General features: G+C 41.1%; 1 protein-coding gene across 1 annotated transcript in view; it reads right to left on the bottom strand.

Annotated features, from left to right (window-relative positions):
* psap (prosaposin) overlaps positions 1-16291 on the bottom strand; it is a 53985-nt gene that overhangs the window by 16663 nt on the left and 21031 nt on the right. Inside the window, exons 6-10 of the mRNA XM_072582921.1 lie at positions 10379-10519; positions 8302-8358; positions 5883-5978; positions 1269-1364; positions 732-915 (exon numbers count right to left, since the gene is read on the bottom strand). Of these exons, the coding sequence (XP_072439022.1) occupies positions 732-915; positions 1269-1364; positions 5883-5978; positions 8302-8358; positions 10379-10519 (574 nt within the window). The remainder of the gene's footprint in view (positions 1-731; positions 916-1268; positions 1365-5882; positions 5979-8301; positions 8359-10378; positions 10520-16291) is intronic.

Raw genomic sequence — 16291 nt, 5'->3', positions numbered from 1 at the left:
ACGAGACACAAGCACATCCTTCCACTGTAGGCTTAATTTTGGTCCATATTCTCTGACAGTTGGTTCTCCTCAACATGATTTAAACACGCATTCTCCAATAATGCTGAACTGTTTAGCTTAAGTCTTAAAAATACTTGCACTTTGACCACTGAACCGCCTCGAGGCTTCACATTCATTATGTAATACATAGGAAAGTAGATTGTTACAAGCTGTAATTTGAAAAATTTTGATATTAACAACAAAAGCTTACAAATATTCATGCATCACAAAAGATAGTTGACATTAAACAAACCAGCATAGGCAACCTACCTCATAATTTGACATCTGCAATGATTAGATTCCCTACAGTGTGGAAACAGGCCCTTCAGGCCAACCAGTCCACACCAACTCTCCGAAGAGTAACCCACTCAGACCCTTTTCCCTCTGACTAATGCACCTAACACTATGGGCAATTTAGCATGGCCAACTCATCTGACCTGCACATCTTTGGACTGTGGGAGGAAACCCACATAGACAATGGGAGAATGTGCAAACTCCACACAGACAACCGTCTGAGGCTGGAATTGAACCTGGGACCCTGGTGCTGTGATGAGCCACCGTGCCGCCCACTAACGGATAGAGAATCTGCCGAACTGAGAAGCCCCCAACCATAACAATATTTCAACGACGTCAAGGTCATTAACATCTCAGCCTAGCACTTTAACTACAATGGAAGGAAAAATTCTACGCACCAATTACCACATGCTGTGTATTACTGCAGACACCAATGAGGGTACAAACAATAGCAGGATTCAATTCCTGTGCAAGAAGAGTCACCACAGCTTTTCCATATTGTTCGACAAAGTCATTGCATTCATCTTTGACAGTGGCTGGCAGAAGGGAACATACTTTCTCCACGATGTTAACAATTGTCTCCTATAGATGAGATGCATATGAATAAAATTTCACCAAAAACAATCCTTTTCACCTTTCAAGCCTATTACATGATATTCCCACAGTGCAGGCCTGACCAACATCAATCCTTTAATCAACAATGCAATATCAGATTATCTGGTCATTATAATAATGCTACTTATACGTAAATATTATTTTTTGTACATCAGGTGACTACACAGAAAGTACTTAATTGACTGTAAAGCACCTTATAACATTTTGTGGATGTGAAAGGAACTACTTAAGTTCAGATCTCTTGATCAGCTCTTTGCCTCAAGTTGGAAACACCTGCACAACTGTTTTCTGACCCTTACTGGGAGGTTTCAGGTGCTCACCTCAGTACTGTTCTTCAGCAGATACTTTTCAATCTCTCGCAAGGCAAACTCACAGATAATACACCCTTGAGATGTTGCCGTCGACACTGGGTTTTTCTAAAGGCAGAAAACACTTAACATGAGGCAATGATCAAGGTCAGTGATGCAATTGTACAATTTATACTGGAAAAGCGCAATAATGTCTAAATCAAAATGATTTTTCTCCCTGTTATTAATCAAACATGGTTGGTTCCAAACATTTTCCCTTAGAGACATGGTGAGTTGAACACAGCTCAGATGTCAGATCTATTTTAAAGAACATAGCTAGTTCAACATAGCACCTCGTCCTGCTTAGATAACCAAAGTGCTTAACACAGCTTTCAGTGAACTTTAATGGAACACATAAAATAACCTGATCAAAAAATAAGAACGCAACTAGAGAGTTTCTGTCAAAAAGTCAGGTTCTTTTAATTTGGGAAAGTTACCACAACTTTGATCACTTTGGAATTATAAAGTTGGCCCTGAGATTCCTGAAGATTGACTCATTAGACCTTGAGGTCAATCAACTGAAAACTGAATGGAAGCATCGTAAACCTTTCCTTTTCCAAAGTGAACAGTAAACAGTGATGATGACAATTCCAACTCCTAGAAGAGCTCAGTATATGGCTCAGTGCTTTCAGAAGACATGGCAGAAAATACAGATTGCCAGAAATATTATTTGTGACCTGAACAGGAATGGCTGGAAGACAAAAATCAGTGTAGCAACAAAGCTTAGACTGCATAATGGTCTTATCCGAGACATATGAAGCAGTCACAAAGGTTCCTACAGCGTGTAATCAATTGCAACTGGATGTCTTTAATCAATGGGGTCTCCAAAGGATAAGTGGAGTCTATGTCAAGAACAGGAAGATGAGATGGTGTACAGTACAACTAACTCCAAAGACATCAGTTGCCATAATTACAATTATTTAGCTGATCAAATGGAAACCTGCATATGATGGAACCTCCACTTCAGACTAACATGGCTGAGCAACACACCAATGAAACCTGTATCAAAGAATCCAGCAATGCTCAGCTCACAAGTAGTAAGAGGTGGACCATTTGGCCCCTTAAACTTGTTCTGCCACTCAATTCCACATTCCCATCTTTCTGGATAATTCTGCCTAACAATTCATCTACCAAGTTAATATTCTCTGGATACATCCTATTAGCGTTCTTGATTAAATACTTCAGCTGCACGGTAACATTTTGTAACATAAATCACATATTGGAGTTCCAAAATCCCTTTGCACTTTCATTTTCTATTTAACTTATACTGTGTTTTTTTAGTCTGCCCTTATGTGGTCTACTAAAGTGCAATTCTCACAATTATCTAAATTAAATTCCATTGGCCACTCGTCAGCCCATTGACACAATTGATGAAGATTCTTTTGTAATCTTAGACATTCTTCTTCATTGTCCACTGTACCAAGAATTTTAGAGTCATCCACAAACTTACTAACCATATCTCCTATATTTGTGTCCAAATCATTTATATAAATGACAAAGAACAGTGTACCCAGCACTGATCCTTGCAGAACACCACCACTGGTTACAGGCCTCCAGTCTGAAAAACATCCCCCCTCCTCCACCACCCTGTCTCGTACCATGAAGCAAATTTTGCATCCATTTGGCAAGATCTTCCTGAATCCTATGTGATCTCACTTTACTAACCAGTCTTCAACTTTAATTTGTAAGTGAAAAATATTGGGTATGGCACAGGTTAACCCTACGTCAATATATTTGGGAAAGATGAATATAATCTTAACGTGGGGTAAGAAACTACATGAAAAAGAAGTAGAGAATTTAGTTAACCTGATTAAGATAAATTATATAATTCATTTTATTTATATTCAGTTTGTCAGTTTTTAAAGAACTAAAATGAAATACTGCTGATATAGCAGACTTCCACGTACAGCTACGAGACCTCAAGGCCTGAGAGTGGCACAGAAGACAGGAAGAGTAGATTAAAGACCAGAGACCTTAGTGTCCTTGCTACTTTTGATACATGGGAAAAATTATTTGGCTTTTTACTCGACAATTTTGCAATTCAAGTAACATACTGTCTGTGACTTACGATGCAAACATATCTAATGTTTCTCACTAAGGCTCAGTATTTAGCACAGTTGCCTCACAGCATTAGGGATCCGGGTTCAATTCCAGCTTCGGGTGACTGTGTGTGGAGTTTGTACGTTCTCCCTGTGTTTACATGGGTTTCCTCCAGGTGCTCCGGTTTCCTCCCACAATCCAAAAGGACCTTGGTAAGGCCACATTTGGAGTATTGCGTGCAGTTCTGGTCGCCTCACTTTAGGAAAGATGTGGAAGCTTTGGAGAGGGTGCAGAGAAGATTTACCAGGATGTTGCCTGGAATGGAGAATAGGTCGTACGAGGATAGGTTGAGAGTGCTAGGCCTTTTCTCATTGGAAAGGCGAAGGATGAGGGGTGACTTGATAGAGGTTTATAAGATGATCAGGGGAATAGATAGAGTTGACAGTCAGAGACTTTTTCCTCGGGAACAACAGTGTGTTAAAAAGGGACATAAATTTAAGGTGAAGGGTGGAAGGTATTGGGGGGGGGGGGGGGGGGGGAAAGGAGGTGGTGGGGGGAGAATGTCAGGGATAGGTTCTTTACCCAGAGTGTGGTGGGGACATGGAATGCGCTGCCTGTGGGAGTGGCAGAGTCAGAATCATTGGTGACCTTTAAGCGGCAATTGGATAGGTGTTTAAGCTAGGACAAATGTTCGGCACACTTCTGTGCTGTATTGTTCTATGTTCATTCCAAAGTTGTCATGTTTTAGAAGTGACCTGTCTAATGAAAGGGGGAGTGGCCAGTGGAGCAGTTTTAGTTCAGTCTTGAACTAGCAAGTTCAACAGGGAGCTGTGTGGAAACTCTCTCTCTTTCTGCCCTTCAACTTCAACCTGTAAGTATGTGTTGCATTTATATTGGTTTTTAAAGGGAGTTTGCTTATTGGGACTAGTATAATTAAATCTTTAAATAATTGAATAGGTTGAGTTCTGTAGGGGTTCTTTATTCTGTTCTTTGTGTTTCATTATGCAACTTTGAGAATAAATGTTTGCCTGTTTTAAAATCTAGTGGTCAACTTCGCTATTTTACTCCAGGTAATTTTCACTGTACACTTACCAAAACAAATTGCAAAGTTATGGTCTGGGGCTACCTGCTTAAGAATGTTTTGAGTCGGCGGCACAGTGGCAGAGTGGTTAGCACTGCTGCCTCACAGCGCCAAAGACCTGGGCTCAATTCCCACCTCAGGCGACTGTGGAGTTTGTACATTCTCCCAGTGTCTGCGTGGGTTTCCTCCAGGTGCTCCGGTTTCCTCCCACAGTCCAAAAATGTGCAGGTTAGGTGAATTGGCCATGCTAAATTGCCTGTACTGTTAGGTGAAAGGGTAAATGTAGGGGAATGGGTCTGGGTCGGTGTGAACTTATTGGGCTGAAGGGCCTGTTTCCACACTGTAAGTAATCTAATCTAATCAAAAGGTGCACAGGCTAGGTGGATTGGCCACGCTAAGTTGAAATTGTTCGCAGGGATGTGCCGACTAGATGGGATATCCATGGGAAGTGCAGGGTTACAAGGGTGGGGTGCTCTTCGGCTGGTTACTCTGGACTCAATGGGCCAAATGGCTGCTTTCACACTGCAGGGATTCTATGATTTCCCACTGGTTGGGTATTTGAGAAATAGGGAGTATATAGTCTGAGAATTAATTGCAGAGTACTAACTAACTCCAAATTTGTTCCACGAGTTGTTTGACCCGTTAAAGTTTTCCTTATAAAATTCTGTGCCTAAGGTCTTCTACTCTCACTAGCATCTGATGGAGCAGCACTCCAAAAGCTAGTGTTTTCAAATAAATCTGTTGGATTATAACCTGGTGTCATGTGATTTTTGACCAATTTTATCAAAACACTACAATTCTCAACAGTTTAAGTAAATGCTCTTTGACCTTCTCTGCTCTCAGAGCAGTCCCAATTTCTTCAGGTAACTGGAATCCCTCATTCCAGGTATCAGACTGCCAAATACTGTAAAAGAATATTATCAGAAATGAGGCATTTTAAATATCAGAAAATAACAGGCTAGGATTTTCTCCCTAAGAAGAAAGCTGAGGTAGTAAAATACGGAGAGGCTGGATAGGGTCAACAGAGAGAAGATGTTTCATTTTCAGAAGAGCTATAAACTTGTTGTCAAAAATATAAGATCGTCATTAACAGATCCAAAAGAGACGATGTAGAGCGAAGGATGTTGATGTGGTACTTCAGGATCAGCTCAGGCCCATTTCTGTTCCGTAAAGTCGATGTAAATCCCCTCTTTACCTTCCCCAAAACCTCAACATTTCTCTTGCTGTGGTGCCTGGCACTACTATAACCATTTACCTTCTTTGTCACTGCATAATGTTATAGACATTCGGCCTGAACTCCAGCTTTGAAAGAAGTTATACAAAAAAAAAGAACAAAGAAAACAAAGAACAGGCCCTTCCACTCTCTAAGCCTGCGCCGATTCGGATCCTCTATCTAAACCTGTCACCTATTTTCTAAATCCAGACATTTCCTCACCCATGAAAATATGAATAGCACCTTTCCATACCTGGATAGGTTTAACAATGGCTTTCTGGAGGAGCTGCATTGGAACAGTGGCTGGTCTTTGGCAGAATCCATTTGTTGTGCAGATTTCTTTTGCACCCTTAATGAAAAAAATCTAAGTTATATCTCTTTGTCAAAACAGCAGAAGGAATAAAAAGCACTATTTGAAAAAGTACAGGCAATTGCAGCATCTTAGTTGCGATGCAGTCACAAGCAATCAAGGCATGGTTCTAATCCCTGCACAAAGCAATTGTTAAATTCATCAGTGACACAAATTAAATCAAAAAGTGGAAATTGAGTGCAGTGCAAGAACTTCTTCTGCTCCAGAGTCGGTCTACACTTGAAATGTCAACTCAGTTTCTCTTTCTAGATAAATGTCTGACCTCCAAGATTCTGAAGCATCGTTTACATTGACTATGGAATAGGACATGTTGCAATTGAGCAGGGGGTGAGCAGAGCAGAGCAAGGCTATGGATGAACATTGTGATGTCACATCATTAAAAAAACAGGCTACATTTGGCTAAAAATTGACTTCAGGTAACAGCCCCTTTTTGGCAACGAGTTAAATTTGTAGAGACTACAAAAATAAGTCTTTCTGGTTTATCTTGCTTAGTTCTCAACAGCATTAACTAGCTGTGCTTTAGGGGCTATGAACTAACCCTCAAATTCCAGTGGATATTATGGGTTGCAACACAGGCAGATATTGTGGGTCGTGATCTTGGACTCAGTTCTCAGTTGGTATTATTAGCTCTTGGTTTCCAATGAGTTGCCTGCTCACAGACAGGAGAGTAATGTGACAGCCATAACTGGCATCTGTGACTAGACTAAAGAGAAGATGGTTATTATTATGCCGTCTAATTATCATTTCAGAGATTCCTGCGAGAATGGACACACAGCCGGCAATGGACAAAGGGAAGTAGTATGGCAAGAAACTTCACCTATATTCTCAGATTAAACATATCCTTGCCAGGTGAAGAACTGCACTGCAGCAAGCGTGGTGGGTAGATTAGGAAATTTTCCAATCAAAACAATTTATTCAATTTCAGCTGACAGGCTTCAAAACTTTTTTGATTTGACTTAGGATTTGATGATAAGGTCACACATAGAATCATAGAGTCAGCCATCACGGAAAGAGGCCATTCGGTCCAACCAGTACATGCCAAACGGGTCTACCTGCCTGCTCCTGGCCCACATCCCTCCAAACCTTTCCTATTCGTGTATCTATCCAAATGTTTTTCAAATGCTGTAATTGTACCCGCATCCACCATTGCCTCAGGAAGTTCATTCCACATGCCAACCATCCTCTAAAAAATTTGCCTTGTGTCTCTTTTAAATCTCTCTTCTCACCTGAAAAATATGGCCCGTCTTGAAATCCCCCATCCTAGGGGAAGAGTGGAGCTGTGCACTGTGAAGATTCAATTCTTAATGGAATGGATAATAGGAAGTGATTTCTTATCTTGCAGGTTGCAAACAGGTCCAAAGCCAAAAGAACAATTTTCCATTGAATATATTACTGATGTGTAGATTCTGTACTCTCGCAAGTTGCTCTGACACCAACAGCATATTTGCTAAAGATATCTGAAAGCAGGCCAGTGTCCATCATTAAGCTCTTTGAACACTGCTGATAGAACATCTTTCAGTTCTGGAAAGAAATGGCAGCAGAATTGGCGGAGCTCCCTTATTGCTACTGTCTCATAGCAATACAGTTTTATCATAAAGCAGTTTATTACTACAAACAACAAAAAAATCTGGACAGCCCTCGTTGAGGTGAATACCATCTTCACCATTTGCAGCACCTTTTAAATCCACGAATACTACAATTTAGAAGGACGAAGGATGCAAATCGATGGGAATATCATCCCCTGCAAGCTCTCCTCTGAGTGAGTCATCACTTGATTTCCTGGTTTGGAAATAAAATTTCATTTGGAAGATTCATTCCATCCAAAGCCTATGGTGCTTGCAGACTGCCTTCTTTCATAAGCCGCCTGACTTTCCCCCAGTCTGCAGTTTGAGGCTTGCCTTGTGCTCCCCATCATATGATCGCAGGACATTCGAGCCCTCCCTCCTCACCCAGCAGCTCAAACTCTGCGATCAATTCTAATGTACAGTTTAGAAAACCCATGTATAACACAAGCTAAGTCAAACACATTCCTGAAGACATGAAAGTTAGGAAAATAATAGGGCGAAATCTACAATTTGAAAGTTTGAATTTCACCAAATTGTTAATATTTCTCACCCCTAACAGAAAGATTTAATGATACTCAAGTTTGTACTGCTTTGATGAGGAGGAAGGTTGAAGACTAGGATGTCAGGGCAACTTATACATTATACAGAATGGCTGGAAGATTTGGCAGTTAGGTTACAAACTGTAATATTTTCAAATCACTATCTTATTTTTACACGAGGATCATTCTAATACTCACCGTCTGCATTAATATCTCAGCCACTCGTGGTGCTTGCTGAACAATGTACTTCTCACACTGAAACACAAATAAATGCTTATTAATAATTATTTGGACATTACTGTATACCACTTGTAAATGAATATTGCTGGGTAAGGAGATACGGTTACTGCATTATTTAAACTGGTCATAAAGCAGGACAGATTAGCTTTGAAAATTTGGATATAGACTTGTGGGAATATCTCCTGGGGAGTGAGATTATCATTTTCATTTGACAACCTTGAAACATTTCCTGATCAGGCCATTGCCTTAAAAAAAATGTTAGGTTGGAGTTACTAGTGATGAGGAGATATGAGAGCACAGATCCTCTACTCACCTGGGGAAACAAATCCTCATGTAGACTAGAGTGGCAGAGCACACATTATAAACATGAGACAGAGAAAGTGAGAAGGGGTAGACACACTGACATTGTTGCAATATGTCCACTAGTAATAAGTGTACCTGCTGGAATGAGACTTTCCAATCTCCTCTCAGTTCCACTCAATGCTCCCTGCGCTGACTGTGAAGGTGATCAGTTCTCACTGACTTTCTCCATCCAGATTGTCTTTTAATAAGGCTCTTACCATTCATTAACTCATTGTCATGGCCATGATGAAAACCAGATTCAGAGCTGATAAACCGTTTCCCAACCTGGTCATAACATTTGTCATTTGTTTCAGAGAAAGGTGTGGGGCTGATATTGGTTTCAGCCTGGTTTCAACCCTGTTCCTCTGGCATTTTTCACACCTTTCAATGTCTCACTTTCAATCTCACACTTACCTTTCAATTAAAATCCTTGCTCTCCACTACCTTCTCTTGACTCCACCTTCACTGTTTTCCTCCTTCACCCTTTACACCAAACCACTGTTCATTCACTGTAATTCAACACCCAAATCCATTAATTCTCCCATAATCTCTTCCCCTATATAAACTCCCCAATCCATGTTCACAATCAGCCCTTTGATCTTACCATCTCATATGATCTTGCTGCTCCCATTGTGCCAAACAGGGTATCACAAAATATACAGAAGTGGGTGTTTCCACCTTTGACAATGTTTGACAGAGTGAGTCATGTCAAATATAGAATAGATTGAAAGAGTGATGAGTTGGGTCTCTCTCATGTTTTTTGGCTGACAAGTTCAGAGTGAGCCTGTGACTGGAGTACGGACGTGAATGACATAAATTAGCATGGCTTGAGGACAAGGTGGTGGCTGGGCAGGGAAATGAGAAGAGCAAGTCTGTTTGAGACCTGGGTAGGGGAGATTCATAAGAAGGCAGAGACTACCTGGCAAAGATGAGACAAGGGAGCAGGAAGGGAGAGGGCAAACAAGATGGAGTAGCAGTGCAAAGGATGGAGAGGCAAGTGTGGAGTGACAGGGGACTGCAATGGGAGAAGGAAGAGGGTCAGCAAAGCTGGCAAATGATTGACAGCGAGTGAGCGAAAGCAAAGTGGCTAGAGGTTGTAGGTGGAGAGATCAGCTGACAGGGAGGAGAAACCATAAATGTCAGAACATGGGAAGGAGAGAGGGGGTCAACAAACAGGAAGGTGGAGTGGGGTCAGCAGATGCCAGAAGTCAGTTTTAAACATTTCAACAAAAGAATACTTATCCAATGGGGAGCAGAAAAACTAAAAGAGTTCTTTGCAAATTGATGTTGAGTGACTGCACTCAAACTGCAAGAGTTCAGGAGAACGCTGGAGGACCTTTCATAGAGTGAGAGATATACAGCATGGAAACAGACCCTTCGGTCTAACTCATCCATGCTGACCAGATATCCTAACCTAATCTAGTCCCATGAATACTACCGTAATGAAAAATATGAATTCAGTAATTAAATACTGAACAAGTTTATTTCAGAGTTGTATTTACGTACACCAACACCTTAAAGGTGATTCCCTGAGTCATTTGAGGTGGAGTGGTTGTGATAGTAACTTACCTGCAATGATTCAGCTGGATTTCATTAGTACACAAAGCTTTTAGGGTGATGGCTTTTTGTGGATAGTGTCTGAATGAGTTCCACACGGATGCCCAATCATGATGATATGTTCTGTATGACTTACCAGTTCTGTTAATCCAGGTCCAAGATTACACTGCTGCTTTAACTGAGAAATGAGCTTATCCAAGACAAGGGCATTTTCTTTGACAGAAGTCTGAAGGTCAGTTATGAACTGGGTACAGTCCAGACACACAGCATCATTGCTCTGAAAGAAATGGATCAGAATGAGAAATCTTGAAACAACAAAACCTACCTCAGGGGGGAATGAAAGGCTTGTATAACCTGTTGGAACTGTTGATCTCCAATTATTTCAATGCCCAGCTGTGAATTGTGTGCCACAAGAGAATAGAAGCAACAAATTATTTTACAATGCTTCAAGTATTCCTTTATGATGTTCTAAAATGTTACAAAACATTAATTTCAGCTACCCAGGTGTGGTACATATTGAAAAACTAATCAATCCCTGGACTGATCTAATGCAGCATTTCAGATTGACACCAAAGGGGAAAGGGAATAAAAAAGGCACAAAATGTAAGAGTAGAAATTAAACTAATAAAGAACGGCATAATGGATATAAACTGTGAAGCAGACAGATCCATGGTAGGAGCAACACATGGCGTCAGTGGTAACAGAGGACTCCTACGATAAGTATTCAAAAATGGATTTGGTGAGGTATCCATAGTGGCAGAAGAGAAACAGAAGAAGAAGAAGAATTTCAAGGTCACACAATCAAGAACATTCCCCAATAAATAGCGGAATGGAGAAAGGGGGGATTTTTTTTTTAAAAATGGGGTCTGGGGTACCTTTGCATTCTCAAAGAATACAGCTTTGCAGAACACAGGTGATCATGGATTGATTGTTAACAAATAAAGTGTTATTAGTGTTTGTGTTGATGGACCTCTGCTCAAATAGATCAGTATTTATGACTAATAATTAAGTGTAATATGTAAGCCACAAAAGATAACTACCATCTATAAAGAATTCTCTAAATATGTGGTAACAAATAAATACTGTATCTGACTGAAAGAGATAGAGAAGGAACTCATTCCTAACCATGGATAAAAATGACGCGCATAAGAAACAAGTTTAAGCGAGCATGAATGGAAATGATCTGACAGTTTTCAAAAATTATTTAACTTGCATCAAGTTGTATGGCTGTTTTTATTTAATATATGAAACACTGCAATAACTGACCACACAAGTGTGTGCACACATTCAAAAGAGAACACTTGTTTGCCTTAATGGAGCCTAGTCACTTTTTGTACAAAGGCCCCATTCTATTTCGATCATGTTGGAGTAGTACAAAACTTTGGTTAGTCCACAGCTGGAGTATTTCTGTTCACCAAAGTACAGGACAAATGTGACTGCATTGGAGGGATGCAGAAGAATTTCATAAGCTCCCTCTCCCTACTCAGCAACTGCAGCAAACACAGTTACCTAATTGACATGGAGATATTTCTGGAGGAGTCAAGGCTCCTTCAGGGACTGTTATCTGAAAAAAACAGATAAAAATCTGTTCTTTGTTGATAGAAGACAAAAAAAAATCTGCTTCATGTGAAAGGAAAATAGAAACCACTGCAAATTGACCTAATTCTATATTTAATGTAATTGTCCCCAAATCCTCTTCTCAGTTCCTCAAAACCAGTTTTCCGTTGATCGACTACTAAACTTGTTTACGCCCTCCTCAATCATAATTTTTGGCACGAAGAGAGACTTTTTTTTTGTTAAAACCATACTTGTTCAATTTTTAAAATGGACATTTGCTGGATTTAAAATGACTGCCATGAAACACAATAAGTAAACTGGCTGCTCCTAGAAATTTCAAGTATCACCAGCTTTCATGACATTACATTTCTGGAATTTTTCCCTTCCCCTTATTTGAACATTGCACTGAAAACCATACACAAAGGATTGCATTCCTCAAACTATACTTGATGAGAAAGAAAATTACTGAAACCAGTATGCCAGAAATCAGAATCCCTACAGTGTGGAAACAGGCCATTTGGCACCAACCCTCTGAAGAGTATCCCACTCATTCCCCTAGCCTAATACTCCGCGTTTCCCCTAACTGATGCACCTAACCTATGTATGGTGCTCAAGTTCTTCAACAAGTTGATTAGCATTTGGGACACTGCAACGGAATGTTAGTAAAGCATAGGTAACAAAATATTCTGAAAGAGGGATATTAATGTGTATTAGTAGAATATAGGAGTGTGGAAATGGGACAGTTGAGACTGTAAAGGGTATGGAGACACAGCTGATCAGTGGGATCAGACTAAAACCCTGGTTCTAAATGGTTGTTGCTATCCTGTAACATTCAATAATATTGGGTAAAAACGTATTAATATAAAAATGGATGTAACATGACGAAACAACTATGAAGTCCCACAGGAACATAATGATAAGCCTATAGAGAAATAGCACAGCGAGCGAGAGCGAGACTTGGTCTCTCTGGAATTGTCTGCGTGGGGGGCTTGAATACTTGGCTTATACAGAGACTATGTAATCTCACACCCTTTTGACTTAATTCAAGAGACGGTTTGGGCTTCCATTTGATATTTTATTCTTCAATAACGTCTTCCACTTTGATACAAGATTGAAGTGTTAGTCTATACAAAATTCTCAAATCCTACAGTGTGACTTCCAACTATTCCTTTTCTGACTCAGAAGATATACTGTATTCTCTAAGCCAAACTTGCACTTAGCAATGTTTTTGTAAAAATCTGCACTATGTGGGATGTAGGCATGCTGGCTGGCCAGTATTTATTGCCCATTCCTAGTTGCCCTTGTGGTGCTGTGAGCTGCCTTCTTGAACCGCTGAGGTCCAACTGCTGTTGGTTGACCCACAATTCCATTTAAAAGGAGGGAATTTCAGGATTTTGACACAGCAACAGTGAAGAAACGGTGATATACTTCCAAGTCAGAATGGTGAGTGCTTTGGAGGGGAACTCAAAAGTGGTGATATTCCTATGTATCCGCTGTCCTTGTCCTTCCAGATTGAAGCAGCTGTGGGTTGGAAGGTGCAGTCTGAGGATTTTTGGTGAATGTTTGCAGCTAATCTTGCAGATAGTACACACTGCTGCTACTTAGCATCAGTGGTGGAAAGAGTGGATGCTTGTGGACATAGTGCCATTCAAACAGGCTGCTTTGTCCTGGATGTTGTCAAGCTTCTTGAGTGTTGTTGGAATGAGGAGTATTCCATCACACTGCTGCCTTGTGCCTTGTTGATGGTGGACAAGCTTTGGGGTTCAGGAAGTGAGTTACTCAGCACATTATACCTAGCCCTAACCTGCTCTTGTAGCTACTCTGTTTTTGAGTTTTCTGGTCAATGATTACCCCCAAGGATAGTGGGGATTCAATGATGGTGACACCTCTGAATATCATGGGGTGGTGATTAGATTGTCACTTATTGGTGATGGCCATAGCCATTTAGGTGGCATTAACGTTACATGCCACTTCGAGGTTGCTCAGATCTTGTTACATTTGAACATGGACTGCTTCAGTATCTGAACATTCCCACTTCTGACCTTACAATAAAACAGCTAAAGATCATTGGAGAAAGCGAGGACTGCAGATGTTGGAGATCGGAGTTGAGAGTGTTGAGCAGGAGAACTGATGGTACCGGCATACCCAGAGGACCTTCTGCAGAGTTATCCTGGAACTAAGATAAATGAATTCCAACTACCACAATCACCTTCCTATGTGTCAGTTATGACTCCAATCACCAGAGAGTTTGTCCCCGATACCCATCGATTCCAGATTTTCTAGGACTTCTTGATGCCACATTTGGTTGCATACAGCCTTGATGTCAAGGGCTGTCACTCTCACCTCATGTCTGGAATTCAACGTATGAGCCAAAGCTGTAAAAGGGTGAGGAGCCAAACGGCCGGGAACCCAAAATGCACATCACTGAGGTTATTGCTGCTTCATAGCACTATTGATGATATCTTGCATCACTTTACTGACGATCCAAGAGTTGACTGATGGGGCGGTAATTGGCAGAGCTGGATTTGTTCTGCTTTTTACGTACTGGACATACTGGGCAATTTCCCACATTATCAGGCAGATGTTAGTGTTGTAACTCTACTGGAATGGCTCAGCTAGTGTTAAAGAAGGATGGAGGACAATCAACAGAAAACACTGCAGCATATGTTCAAACCAGGTTAAAATCTCAAAGTGCAAGAAACCAAGTATAATTAGGAGAGATTCATTGAGAAATTAATCAAAGGTGTAACGACGCTGTGGCTTTAAAACATTACTTTTTTTTGGAGAGAGGTTGTAAGGCAGAGGTGAAAAGCAGTCTATCAAAATCACCAGAGTTTGTGAAGCCTTGTGATTATTTTAAAAAAAATGTAGAACCCACCTGGATGAGTTTGGCCAGCTCTCAGAGCAGGATTTCTAGTTTTTTTTTGTTTTTACGTTTACCTTTAAGCATTGCTGTTGTGGACTTGAAGAAGTGGAAATCATTTTTGCGTGCCTCGATTACAGCCAAAAGCTGGGGGCTCTCTTCTGCACCTGACTAGATTGCATGCGAGGAAAAAAAATCTGTTTTCCTGAATTTGCATTTTTGGCAAAGGGTTTGTTCATGAGATGTTACTATGTTGGAACAGCTAATTGGTAATAGTTATTATATCTGCTATTCTGTTAAGTTTGAGTGGAAAAATGTGTTGCTGGAAAAGCACAGCAGGTCTGGCGATGGAGGAGGCCAGGGACCTGCATGTCCTTGGCGGAGTGAGAGGGGGAGTTCAAGTGTTCAGCCACGGGGTGGTTGGGTTGGTTGGTTGGTCCGGGTGTCCCAGAGGTGTTCTCTGAAATGTTCCGCAAGTAGGCGGCCTGTCTCCCCAATGTAGAGAAGGCCCCAAGGGATCCTGCCATATCCATCACAAATTCACCTGCACCTCCACACACATTATTTACTGCATCTGCTGCAAAACCAACCCAACCGCCCCGTGGCTGAACAGTTTAACTCCTCCTCCCACTCCACCAAGGACATGCAGGTCCTTGGCCTCCTCCATCGCCAGACCATGGCAATACGACGGCTGGAGGAAGAGCGCCTCATCTTCTGCCTAGGAACCCTCCAACCACAAGGAATGAATGCAGATTTCTCCAGCTTCCTCATTTCCCCTCCCCCACCTTTTCTCAGTCCCAACCCTCGGACTCAGTACCGACTTCTTGACCTGCAATCTTCTTCCCGACCTCTCTGCCCCCACCCCAACTCCGGCCTATCACCCTCACCTTAACCTCCTTCCACCTATCGCATTCCCAACGCCCCTCCCCCAAGTCCCTCCTCCCTACCTTTTATCTTAGCCTGCTTGGCACACCATCATTCCTGAAGAAGGGCTTATGCCCGAAATGTCGATTCTCCTGCTCCTTGGATGCTGCCTGACCTGCTGCGCTTTTCCAGCAACACATTTTTCAGCTCTGATCTCCAGCATCTGCAGTCCTCACTTTCTCCTTTCTGTTAAGTTTTCCAATGGAGTTAAGTTATTCTAAATTCTTCTTAGTGTTTAAATAAATTGTCGAGTAGTTTAAAATTTGCATTGCATCTGCAACATGGCACTTTATATTTGGCTTAAAAATAAAAAGTTAGGGAGCCGGCTACTTTGGTTAAATATTTTAAGTGGGTCTTATCTGGTCAATAAGGGCTTCAACTCAAATGACACCAAACATTAAATCTTCATGGAGAAACGGTGGCTGACTGTCAGTAAAGTCATCAATGAATCAAACACTGTCAGACTTTGAATATTAAAATGCTCTGGCGAGTACTACGGAAAACACCTTCGCTGTCAGACATAGTTAACCAAAGTAAATCTGAAATGGTGTTGGAAGCAACCTCAATACTAAGTTTCAGTGGTGAATTAGATAAATATTGAAAATTAAGAACTTCCAAGGCGACTGAGAAAGAGCAGGAGAACAGTATGAATTTAATAGTTTTGTACAGCTGGCTCAGAGACAAGTAGCCAAAGGCATCCTTATT

This window comes from Chiloscyllium punctatum, chromosome 13, assembly GCF_047496795.1.
Source record: "Chiloscyllium punctatum isolate Juve2018m chromosome 13, sChiPun1.3, whole genome shotgun sequence".
Taxonomy (NCBI): domain Eukaryota; kingdom Metazoa; phylum Chordata; class Chondrichthyes; order Orectolobiformes; family Hemiscylliidae; genus Chiloscyllium; species Chiloscyllium punctatum.
This window is presented reverse-complemented; position numbering and strand designations above follow the sequence as displayed.